General features: G+C 40.2%; 1 protein-coding gene across 1 annotated transcript in view; it reads left to right on the top strand.

Annotated features, from left to right (window-relative positions):
* Window positions 1-12,598, top strand: part of LOC145452386 (titin-like) — a 157,144-nt gene that overhangs the window by 123,507 nt on the left and 21,039 nt on the right. Inside the window, exons 198-221 of the mRNA XM_080330579.1 lie at window positions 601-859; window positions 915-1,096; window positions 1,631-1,946; window positions 2,488-2,650; window positions 2,705-2,851; window positions 3,234-3,463; window positions 3,525-3,698; window positions 4,395-4,849; window positions 5,177-5,382; window positions 5,444-5,584; window positions 5,643-5,816; window positions 6,404-7,059; window positions 7,122-7,338; window positions 7,398-7,538; window positions 7,751-7,884; window positions 8,147-8,504; window positions 9,158-9,318; window positions 9,448-9,688; window positions 9,766-9,956; window positions 10,330-10,516; window positions 11,120-11,374; window positions 11,432-11,566; window positions 11,990-12,171; window positions 12,235-12,430. Of these exons, the coding sequence (XP_080186705.1) occupies window positions 601-859; window positions 915-1,096; window positions 1,631-1,946; window positions 2,488-2,650; window positions 2,705-2,851; window positions 3,234-3,463; window positions 3,525-3,698; window positions 4,395-4,849; window positions 5,177-5,382; window positions 5,444-5,584; window positions 5,643-5,816; window positions 6,404-7,059; window positions 7,122-7,338; window positions 7,398-7,538; window positions 7,751-7,884; window positions 8,147-8,504; window positions 9,158-9,318; window positions 9,448-9,688; window positions 9,766-9,956; window positions 10,330-10,516; window positions 11,120-11,374; window positions 11,432-11,566; window positions 11,990-12,171; window positions 12,235-12,430 (5,501 nt within the window). The remainder of the gene's footprint in view (window positions 1-600; window positions 860-914; window positions 1,097-1,630; window positions 1,947-2,487; window positions 2,651-2,704; window positions 2,852-3,233; window positions 3,464-3,524; window positions 3,699-4,394; window positions 4,850-5,176; window positions 5,383-5,443; window positions 5,585-5,642; window positions 5,817-6,403; window positions 7,060-7,121; window positions 7,339-7,397; window positions 7,539-7,750; window positions 7,885-8,146; window positions 8,505-9,157; window positions 9,319-9,447; window positions 9,689-9,765; window positions 9,957-10,329; window positions 10,517-11,119; window positions 11,375-11,431; window positions 11,567-11,989; window positions 12,172-12,234; window positions 12,431-12,598) is intronic.

The following is a 12,598-nucleotide window of genomic DNA, read 5'->3' as shown; positions in this document are numbered from 1 at the left end:
CATACATATACCACAGAAGTATTAATATTTTTCTAAAGAAGTACATACACAACAAGAAATATCATGATCATAAGTTTCATTTTATTTGAAATATAAGCTGCGCCAGATAGCTGACAACGCGTTTTAGTGACTAAGGAATTGATATTTGTGTTAGCGCGACACGTTACTAGCTGAAAGACTATATCCTCCTAAAGTTTGATCTTGTGGGAAAGCCCTAAGTCGTTTTCTACGCGTCTCATTCTTGGCAGAGTTTGGGTCATTGCATGTCAAAGCAATATACCCATTCTTATTAGCTGATTCTCCCTCGGTTGAATGCTGTTACCATCTGCCGATACCGTTTCAGCTAAACAGGTGAATAGCTTATTCTGAAACAGCAACATTATTTTGATACTGACATCAATTTCAGCATTGCAAAATGCTTTACTTGGCGCTCTTCCAAAATCTCTTATGAGATCATGGGCCGCAAAATATGACCTCCCAAAATATGACATAACTGTTCACCATTTCGCATTTTCACTCATGTATCATATTGTGCATTTTACTTCTTGAGCAGATGAATGTTTCAGAGCTGCCGATAATTATTAATAATATTTTATTCAGCAAAACTAATCGCTGGCAACGAGTATGTATTTCGTGTATCCGCCGAAAACAAACATGGCGTCGGAAAAGGCTTGGAATCGCGTGATATCGTTGCTATGAATCCTTTTTCCACCCCTCACAAAGTCCCTACACCGGAAATCGCGTCTGTGACAAAAGAATCGGTGACTCTGTTCTGGTCAAGACCCAAGTCCGATGGCGGTGCGGCAATAACCGGCTACATGGTCGAAAAGAGAGCAAAAACAGGCCCGAAATGGCTGCCGTGAGTTAAAATTGTACGCGGTTTCTGATGCATAGTCTCACGCCGGCCATTGTAGGGTCACAAAAGAGCCTGTCGAAGATCTAAGTTGCCGTGTTGGAGGATTGGTGTACAAGCAGGAATATGAGTTCCGGGTGTACGCTTTGAATGCGGCCGGTCCTGGTCAAGCATCAGACTTGACAGGACTTGTCATAGCTCAAGACCCTATCTACCCACCGGACGCGCCCGCTTGTTTGCGAGGTATGAGTTTTCCATCTCACTTTTAATAACTGGATTCGTGTTACACAGCTCTTATATTGCTTTCATCACAACATATATTGCAATATTGCATATATTATAACACTTGGACGTACAGAACTTCAGTATACAATTGACTAAATGTTAATATTGTAATGAACCCAAATATTTTCGAACTGTCAGCTACTAGCACAAAAAGTATTCTTGTTTACAGAAATTGCAAATTTATAGAATCCAACACTTTAAAATTATATGAACACATAATCATTATAGTACCATGCACAAGAATGATTCTCACCCAAATGCTCACAATAAGACAAAGTGTATGCTGTGAAATTGCTTTATAAACTTGTTTTTGCAAAATGTTTACAGTAGCGTGCAAGTTCCTTTATAATAACTGTATGAATGCAATGAATAGGTTTACGGTTAGGTGTGACTCAACACAACAACAAAACAACAAAAACGATACATAATTTAATCTGTTGCGATGAAAGTATCATAAGTTTAAACTACAATTCATTGCGTCCCTGTTTTCAGTCGAAGACACCACCAGGTCCTCCGTGCTTTTGTCTTGGGATCCTCCTATTCTAAACGGGGGCAGTGACGTTCTCGGGTATATCGTGGAAGCAATCGAGCAGACACTCCCCGAGGCATCCTTAGAAGAGGAAGATTGCTGTGACATTTCGGATTGTGAAGAAGATAATGAATCTTTGTTGGCTTGGGAGAAAGTGTCTGGACCGAAGCATTTAATTGATTATGATTTCAATGTCATCGATCTTAAAGAAGGGACTAATTATCTGTTCCGAGTCGCTGCGGTTAATAAAGTTGGTACTGGAGCATACATTACACTCAGGTATAATTACAGTTCTATCTGTATCATTGAATACAGTAGCTTGGTTCAAGGTGTGTTAATTTGCTGTTTGAGGTTTATGCCAGGGGAGATTTGTCCTGGTTCCGACACTCCGATCCGACAAGATAGCGTAATGGTTAAGCGTCCGGCTTCTTGATCGGTAGGTCATGGGTTCGATTCCCGGCCGGGTCAGACCAAAGACCTGATTAGTAACACTGGTATCCATGGCTTCCCTGCTTTGCGCTCACGCATTACTGGGATAGCATGGAGGGACGGTGCATGATCTAGAAAGCCGTAAAGGCTATATCTGCACCCTATTGTCCGGCGGCATATGCACATCATGCACTCATGGTATGCATGTGCGCAGATCGTGTGTATGTGTATCATGAGTCGGTGTATATGCCGTAAAAACATCAAGGATAAAAATAAGCTACGTCCTTTCCTTCCCTTTCCTTGGTATGCATTGTGATGCTGCCGGCACCTTACACAAAATCAAATCCTAATTCGGTTAATCTCGTATATGAAATTTGTTTATTCTTTTCAGAAACCCCATCCCTTGTATGGACGTGTTTCAACCGCCAGAGTTTATCATTGACGAATCCACGGCAAGAAATATTTTGGCAAAAACGGGTGATCCAATCAAAATGCAATTGTCATTCATCGGACGGCCGAGTCCTACCGTCTCTTGGATAAAGTCTGGAGAGGAGGTATTGACATTTCTTTCGTAATTCTTTTCGCTTTTAAAACCGGTACTTTTTCAGACCAACATCAAGGATCACGGTGTTATTGAAACATCGGACTGTTTTACTTCACTGTCATTTGTGTGTGCGGAGAGAGAAGATGCTGGCATTTACGTTGCGACAATCGAAAACACAGAAGGAAACGCAGAATTTGTGTTTCAAGTCAAGGTGAGATGGTTGCTGTGTATATGGATTGTTAGAACTCTTTAAATATGTGACTGTCACGATATATATTTGTGAATATTGAAATATTAAAAATAACTTGTGATGTAGATTTATACTTTGATCTCCATGGCCAAGTCCATTCATATTTGTGAAGAAAAATCGTAAGATATTGATAGCAAATACTGATTTGTATCGTCTGTAAGAATGTTATCGTAACTGAGTTATTTAATTGAATTGTGATGTGAATTGATACTTTGGTCTTCATGGCAAACTCTCCACTCCATAATGTGGAAAGGAGATAGAGAAATCTATCAATGGTACATGTAGGATCCGACAATATACAGTATACATTTATTATGTATACCAGTGTATCAATTTTTCGTAGGTTATCTGCAGCCCAGGAGCGGTTACAGATTTGATTGTGAAAGACGTAGCGGCAAACGAGATCATACTGAACTGGGAACCCCCTCGTTACGACGGATGTTCACCCGTCACAAATTATGTCATAGAAAAAAGAGAATGTTCCAGGAGATCTTTTGTTACCATATCAGACGATTGCGCTTCTAGTACATTTACCGTGACTAATTTGAATGAGGGAGACAGCTATTTCTTCCGGTATGATTTTCATTGCCTTGTATCCTGCACGAATTTGCTATCATTGTCTTATGCATTTTAGTGTGTCAGCCGAAAATTCTCAGGGAATCGGTACTGCGTGTGAGACTAAGATACCGATATTGGTGTCTGCAAAACCAGGTGCTCCAGGCACTATCAAATTGGTGGATTCTACAAAAAATTCCGTGTCTCTGGCGTGGACAAAACCATTTAGTAATGGCGGGAGCGATATTAAAGGGTAGGTTTCTTGTGTGCTTGTTTCAGATTTTGTATTCAATACTGACTTCAGTTTTTAATAAAGTTAGCATAGTCAGACAAGTAACAAAATGGCTGTCACTTTTCATCTGGTTTTGTTGATGCCTAAAAAGATACCCGATGAATAAAAAAATGTCATCCCTTTGGCCCAGTCCTCGATACGGCCAGATTACCTATCGAAGCAAGAAAAGGACATATTTTTGTCCTTGATGTCTTTGCTGCCTAAACACTGACTCGAAATGTAATTATCAGCATTCCTATCATTCGTGTGGCTATCGGGACCTGTGGTGAATCCTGAAAATAAGTCGGTAGTTGGACATAGGCTAAAAATAATTACATATCTTACAAGAGTGGTGTAGTTATATGGTTCATAGTTGTAGCGTCAACATTGGCATTTCATAAACTCTTTAATTCAGGTATGCAGACCCTCAAGGAGTCCATGCACCATAGTTTAAGAATCTCTCGTATATACAACTCATTTGTATTAAGGTTATCTTGATGCATAGCATCACACGTTCCAAAGATATAGTATTTCTCTACTAGTTGCTGACGATTACCCCTGTCGAGTGTCAGCCCAAAATATTCTGGTTTATTTCAATATGAACAATTATTCAATTGTATATGGAAGTTCTGCACCTCCTGGAGCGACTTTATACATTTTCTTTGGTATGAAATCCAGGTACGTAGTGGAAATGGTTCTCGCCGGATTCGACAACTGGCAGCAGTATAAAACCGTCGAAGAATTAAAAATCACCGTCAAAGGCTTGGAGGAAGGCCGCCAATACCAATTCCGTGTTAGAGCAAAGAACGACAAGGGTCTCGGCACGCCTGCCACGCTCTCAAAACTAGTAACGGTCAAAGATTTAGTAGAAGAGCCGTCCGTGTGTGTCAGAGATATTCCTAAAGACGGAATCAACAAAAAGGCGGGAAGCGCTCTGCAACTGACGTTGCCTACTTCTGGCAAGCCACTTCCCGACATCGTGTGGAAGTTGAACGGGCAAAATTTGCGTCAAACTTCAAGAGTGTCGACCGTTAACGATGAGATTCACACCACTTTGAATATTAAGGATTGTTCCTTGAATGATGCCGGGATTTACAGCATCACGGCCAGTAATACTGCCGGTTTTATGACAGGTAAGTTATAATTATGTGTTTGGCGTGATAACTTTCGGTGGGCGTTGATACCAGTCTGGATATGATCCATTGATTAATATGATACAAATTTGAAGTCTCTGATCCTTGATTGAAAGTTAAAGTAATACAGTTAACATATAATACTTGCATAATCTCAATTTCACAGATGTAAACCTCTATATTTGTTCGATTAGGCGGTTTTAGCAAATTCAGTCAAATCTTTTATCGCAATCTGGCCTAAGGTATCATAGTAGAAAGTCATTACAAGAATTGCATTTGAAGCCTTAGATGAGATGCACATATTCATTACGATTCCTTGCTCTACAGCCGAGGTGAAACTAAATGTATATGACAAGCCCTGCGAAATATCGGATTTGCTCATTGAAAGCGTCACCCAGAATTCCGTAACATTGAAATGGTCGCCGCCTGCCAAGGACAGTGGTTGCCAAATCACACACTATCCGGTGCAATACAAAGAGGTAGGCTCGGAAAAATGGATGGAATATTCTCCTGCGGTGAGGCCAAGGATTAAGGTAAGAATTGTCGGGTAAACCAATGATTTCAGACTCAACCATACCTGTGTGTAATTTGCAGATCGCAAACCTGACTTTGGGCAGAGATTATCAGTTTCGAGTAGCTGCTGAGAATAGATTCGGACGCGGTCCATACGTATGCTCTGAAAAGATAGTGGTCAAATTCCCGTTCAATAAGCCTGGGTCGCCGGGTATTCCACGGGTATGACGCATGATATGGATTGTTGGAATAGTTTTCGTAACATGTTTTCTTTACGTAGGCAACTCGTGTGTCTTGCGATAGTATATCTCTATCTTGGCATGAGCCTACTCACGATGGCGGCAGCCCGGTGATTGCTTATCATGTTGCTGTAAAGGAGAGGAACGGTCTGTTTTGGAGTAAAGCAAACAATATGGATATTCTAGAGACCAAGTACACCGTGAAAGGGCTGGAGGTAAATAATGAAATGTAATGATTGTGGTACAGATAACGTGCGTTCAGCCGTTTAACTGTAGTGCTGATATTGAAATCGCAAAGGTCACGATAATTATTATAATCGATACAGGTGCTCAGTAACAAAGTAATCCTACTTTTTGAAGTATTGGAGTAGGACTTTTCTACTACTTACTCAATGGCACCTGCTTGCAGTGTCATCAGTAATTTTCATTAGTTGCAGAGATGTATCTTCAGCCATCAGTCAACTGTTAAATGTTTGCGACCCAAGGCCTTCAATTTCTACTTCTTCTTGAAGAAATTTTTAAAATTCATGCAAATCACCTTTTCTAGTACTAATTGAGTAAAAATTTATGGCATTACTCCAACTTTACTGCTAATGCTGACGACTTTGACCATCTCTATTGATGCATTGATATTCTGAAAACTAAACAGTGAATATTTAGGCACACCCCATTATAGCTCATATATATAAACTTCAAAATACTACTATGAAATTAGTTCATCCTACTGCTTCTTTTATATTACCACGGCTAGAATTAACCAACGACTGCTCTGTATTTAATAACATTGCATCATTTTTCACAGAGCGGGCACGCTTACGAATTCCAAGTCGTGGCTGAAAACGCTGCAGGCAAAAGCAAACCAAGCCAGGCCAGCGATACTATTCTAGCAATCGATCAGGTCTCACCTCCGCTAGACTTAGAGATCACAGACGTCACAAAGAACAGCGTCGACTTGAAATGGAGAAAGCCAGAGCACGACGGCGGCGCCAAAATCACCGGATACATCGTAGAGTGCATTGCCGCAAATCAAGCACGCTGGATGAGGTGTAATTTCAGCAACGTGTTACAATGCGCGTACTCTGTGACGGGTCTCACTGAAGGAGAAGATTACGAGTTTAGAGTAACCGCGAAAAATGCAGCCGGTTCAATATCAGAACCTAGCGACGCTTCTGACCCTGTCAAATGCAAAGATGATTTTACACCACCACGGTTAGACCTTGATCCAAATTTGAGAGATACTGTCTTCAGTAAGCCTGGTGACAATGTGAAAATTTCTGCCGCCGTATTCGGGAAGCCTATACCGAAAATTATATGGATGTTTAACAAAGAAGAGCTTGAAAATAACTGGAAAGTTGCAATTGATAATACGGAATGTAGTACTTTGCTGACGATCAAGGATGCTACCAGGAATGACTCGGGGAAATATGAATTATTTTTGGAGAATTGTGCAGGGTCAAGGTTTGTTCCAATACCAATTATCTCATGCAATGCAATACAATCGAATTATTTTCATTATTCAGATCGATTACGATTACCGTGGTAGTTCAAGACAAGTCAGGACCTTGCGTTGGACCCTTGGAAATCACAGGGGTTACAACAAACCAATGCAAATTAACCTGGAGCCCACCCTTGAATCATGGTGGAGCCTCCGTGACTCACTACTTAATCGAAAAAAGGGAAACATCCCGTGTGGCGTGGAGCTTCCTTGCTACTGATGTAACGGAAACTTCTTATACAGTATGTTACTGTAATGTTTTGTTTTCTTTTACTGTTAACTACGTTCATGTGTTGTACAGGTGAAGAGGCTTTTGAAAAATAACGAATACAAATTCCGCGTGATGGCCGTTAGTAAACTGGGAGTCGGCGTGCCTTTGGAATCCAAGCCTGTCGTGGCTAAGAATCCTTATAATGTTCCGGGACTTCCAGCTCCCCCAAAAGTAAGTGCTTTGGATGCTTTTCCAAGCTTGGAGGCAAGCGAAATTTGTACTCATTGAATATTATATGACAATATCATCTATTATATCATTTGAGAGAGAGAGACTCTTTATCGTTGATAAACTTGGACAAATCCTTGATATATAGCTAGCAATATCTTTCTTTGGTAAATTTCTGGAACGGTTTGAGGCATCACTGCCATATGTTATTGAAGGTGACCAGTGTGACCAAAGATTCTGCAGTCTTATCATGGACCGCCCCAGAGTGCGATGGCGGGACACTTATATCCGGTTATATCATCGAAACGAAAATCAAGTCCGCTAAAAGATGGAGAAGACCAGTGAAGAGGTGCATATTCCTCTATTAGTGTTACATTTGACGTGTATTGCGATTAGGCATTATCACTACTTGATTACAATTAATACATTGTGTTGTACAATGTCGAGTAGATGGTGGTATTCATTCGTTTTCTTGTAGACCTGCACTTGAGGACCTTCTGATATGTTCACATCAATAAGCTCTAAGTACATTACAGCATCACATCCATTTTAAATGATATCGAATATAATTCAGTCTCATGCCTTTACTTTAACTCTCGTTCTATATTAAGACCAATCGCGGCACTGCAACATAAAGTAACCGGACTGAAAGAAGGTCGCGAATACGAATTCCGCCTCATTGCCGAGAACGAAGCTGGTTTGAGTGAACCTTCCGAACCATGCGCGCCATCACTATGTCGAGATCCCATCGATATCCCCGACGCTCCGGGCACGCCGAGAATCACCGATACCACGTCTGCGTCGGTTTCGTTGACGTGGGCCACGCCTGAGGACGACGGCGGTTCGGAAATACTCGGGTATCTGGTAGAGAGAATGCGCGAAACCGATGACGATGAGCCAGAGGGGTGGATATTAAGCACTCCTGAGTCTGGAGTGAAATCCTGCAGTTGCACCATCGCTAATTTGGTGGTAAGGCAGTTTTTGATTACTAAGATTGGTGTTTTTTTCTTTGAGTGGTATATATAAGATCTTGACAGATTTCAAACCTTATTGAATGTCCACTTATGAATTGATAATTTCACTATTTTATTTGCTATGGTAATCGACCACTGTACAAATATGAGGCTGTTACTGGTATTTTTGTGTTGTCCATGGCTGATGCCAATGTGTTCCCGTGTTTTTTTGGGATAAAAGTCATTAACCATCAGCTAGAATTCGACCTGTGTAAGACTCAATGGAAGAAATTGAAAAGAAATTTTTTGAGATTAATTTCAATGGCGATTGCTTTTTGGCGTGATTGTAAACTTTCGTCGTGATACTGTCAATCTAGTTGATTCATTACTGGTGTTACGTAGCTATTTAAGTCAGTATTTTAGTCCTTGCCAACTGCTAAATCTATGAGCATACCAAGTGTTAGATCAATCTTGCAATACTTTATTTAAGTCTGAATATTAGGTAGATATTCAGCCAAATCCAGCAATGCAAACATAATCCTTTATAAATACAATCTGCTATCCGCTAAAACACTTTGATATGCGTCAAAGTTTCGTCATTTGTGCAATCTCTAACCACTACTTAGTACTTATTTGCCATTTCAAATATTACTTTCTGTAAACTTACAGACTGGGGAAAGCTACTTCTTCAGAGTAGCTGCTTTCAACGAAGAAGGATTAAGCGATTACACCGAGACGCCCGCCAGCGTTGAGATCATCGATAAGTTTGAACCTCCTGAAATTTTGGATGAAATCAGAAATTTAACTATAAAAGCCGGGAAACCAATCAGGTGATGAGAGACGCTGCTTCTTCTGAAAGGTTCTTCCGCTGTTGTACCTTGAAACGATTTCATTTCTCCAATTTCCCTTCTATCATACTCTTCTATTACACTTGACCATTAAATTGATGGGATTTGCAGAATACTTGTCTCAATCCGTGGCAAACCGGCGCCTGAAGCTGTTTGGTCCAGAGATGACAAGGACCTTCAAGATGGCTTGGAGTTAGATACCACCGAATTTCGTACTATGCTCTACAAGTCCGTGGCTACTAGAGACGACACCGGGAAATACACTGTGACTTTGAAAAACGACTCTGGTACCGCCACCGGAAGCTGCATTGTCAGAGTGTTGGATTCGCCAGGACCTTGTCGAGATCTCGAAGTAATAATTGCTGTCATATTTCTTTCAACAATTTGATCGCTGCTCTCTCATGCGCGCCTTTTTTGCTCCCTGCTTAGGTGAAGAATGTTTGTAAAGATTCGGTTATGCTGTACTGGAAGGCTCCCGAAAATGATGGAGAATCTCACATTACAAATTATGTCATCGAAAAGCGGGAAACAGATCGTACCACTTGGTCTACTATCACTCCATCTTGCGAGAAAACCTTCGTAAAGGTATCACTAGGTGAAGGGAAAAGCTACCTTTTCAGGTAACGACTTAAATTTCATGTTACATATAGCGTTGGTATATGTTCATGATAGGCCGATTATCAAATTTTTGGCAAATAACTTGATATTTTGGTGATTCCGGGAAGATATACTTAGTTTATCAGTGCGTAGATATTTCAGATTTTCTGTGACCGATTTGGGCTAGTATTCATTGCAGGGAATGTCTACTAAATGTAAAATTATGGGTTCCAAAGTGGTCTGTTTTCGAAATTACTATAATTCCAATCATTGTAATCAACTTTTTTCTGCAGAATACATCTTTTATATTATCAAATACCATTGACCAATACTAATATTTCTCCACATTCCAATATGACTGTAAATAAGACTGCCAATACAATACTCAAATTACAGAGTTTGCGCTGAGAACGAACAAGGCATGGGAGAATACATAGAAACCCCGAGACCAACAAAGGCATGCGAAGTGTCTACCTCACCTAACAGAGTTGAAGCCATTGACATCGATCGCTCGTCGGTTACTCTACAGTGGGGAAAACCAGAACATAATGGGGGCAGCCCCATTACGGGGTATATTGTTGAGGTAAGTCATTCACGTGGAAAGTAACGAAAAATTTCAGCATTTCTCCTTTTATGGCTTAGCATTACATAGTCGCGCAAAAGACGCAGTGGTTCTATGTAACATATGCTGGTGATTTTAGATTTCAGGCCAGTCACCATTACCATGATGCTAATACTTTCTTTTAATGCTAACAGGTTACTAAAATCTTTTTTGCGTAGTTTGGTACAATTAACCACCTGCTTTGTACTTATGGATTTGTCTTATAGATGGCTACGGTCTCAAATTAGCCTAAACACGTTTTTAGTAGCCCTTGTAAGCAAATGTGTCAGGTCAAAATGCAAGCAGATTGAATTAAATGAAAACTTGTCAGCTCTCGAGATTACCGGACCAAGATCTGACATCGATTTTGCCTACCATCACATTCCTTTTCTGTTATCTTCTGTTATTTTTCAATGTGCATATGTATCTTATTTACATGTTACAGGCCAAGGTAGGTGTCTGATTGAAAGACTGCTACAAGCCCTTTCGACTCCTTTTCGTTGTGTCACAATCCTATGATGTTTTCGACTGATAAATATGTTCTCGAATGAATGAATATCCTATATCATACAATTCAAATTACAGTCTTTGGAGAGAGAACAAGAGAAATGGGTAAAACGTGGCACTGTGAAAGACACAAAAACGGTGATCAAAAATTTGAAAGAAGGTTCCGAATATTCGTTCCGTGTGATGGCGTTGAACGAAGCCGGAATGTCAGATCCCAAAGATACGACTTCGGTGATCGTGGTTCAAGATAACTTTTTAATGCCGACGATAGATTCTTGCTCCATCGCGCACGGTCTGTTGTACGTAAAAGCAGGCGCACCTTTGACGCTCGAGGTATAAGATATTATATTGTTGCGATCAAATCATTTTCTAATCCTGCCATCTACAAAGATTCCTTATTCTGGAAAACCACTGCCGAGCATATTGTGGAGGAAGGATGACGTTGATTTGTTGCAAGGGCAACAGGTTTCAATTGATAGTGACAGAGTCGGTGTCACTAGTTTGAAAGTCATTGACATGTCACAGGTAGGATTGTGGTGTCATTTAGATGCTAATATCATAATACATCAACCTGTCATAATATTGGAATGGATCAGTGTGCATCAATCATTATAAAATAACTTGGGTCTAAAAATTTGATAGCTGTCATGTCAATATTGTGGTTTTTTGTCACCTATAGAGATCAGTATTACCTCCATTTTCTCTCCACCCATCCGGAAGTGGAATTAATCAATATTCTGTTTGGAATATTTGTAACTATACATAGTTGAAGGGACCAATGACTCTCCACAATTAGAAATTTTGTCATTGCTGTGTTATTGGTTCCATTATCGTATATTCAGAACATTTATGCATATTGTAGTATTTGCCCTTGCGAATTACATCAGAATACACATGCACAATGCTCATAGATATGCGAATGAATGTAATTTAAATTAACTGTCACAGAACGATGCTGGTGTCTATGAAGTGATAGCGACCAACACAGTTGGAACTAAATCCGCATCCGTGAAAGTGATCGTCTTGGAAAAACCGGGACCAATATCAGATCTTCAAGCCACAGACATTACAAACAAATCTGTAGAACTTACATGGAGTCCGCCTTCAGTAGACGGAGGCTGTGCAATAAGGTATCGATAATAATGATTTGAAAAAATTTTCGTCGAAAATTTCATTTCGATAACCTTCCACAGATCTTATACCGTCGATTATCGAACACCGGAAGAACCGCAATGGAAGGAAATATCTTGCACTGTGGTCCGCAATACGTACAAGTGTATCGGTCTTACGAAGGGGCAAGAATACACTTTTAGGGTCCGTGCGAATAACAGATTCGGGTCTGGTACTCCTACTCAAACTCCGACAGTTATACCACAATTGGGATACAAGGTGGGTCTTTTTTTTCTGCCGTGTCCTTCATCGTTTACTAATAATTATGAAATTTTGATTTGATAAATCAAATTCGTAATAGGAGGTGGCCAGTAATGAAGTACTCAAGTAGGTTATGATTACTTTCATTACTTAGACAAATGGTTTTGTATTTAGGTTACCTCCAAT

Source organism: Botryllus schlosseri, chromosome 12 (genome assembly GCF_051294905.1).
Source record: "Botryllus schlosseri isolate E-star chromosome 12, Bs_hap1, whole genome shotgun sequence".
NCBI lineage: Eukaryota > Metazoa > Chordata > Ascidiacea > Stolidobranchia > Styelidae > Botryllus > Botryllus schlosseri.
The sequence above is the reverse complement of the archived record's forward strand: the minus strand, read 5'-3'. Positions and strand labels throughout refer to the sequence as shown.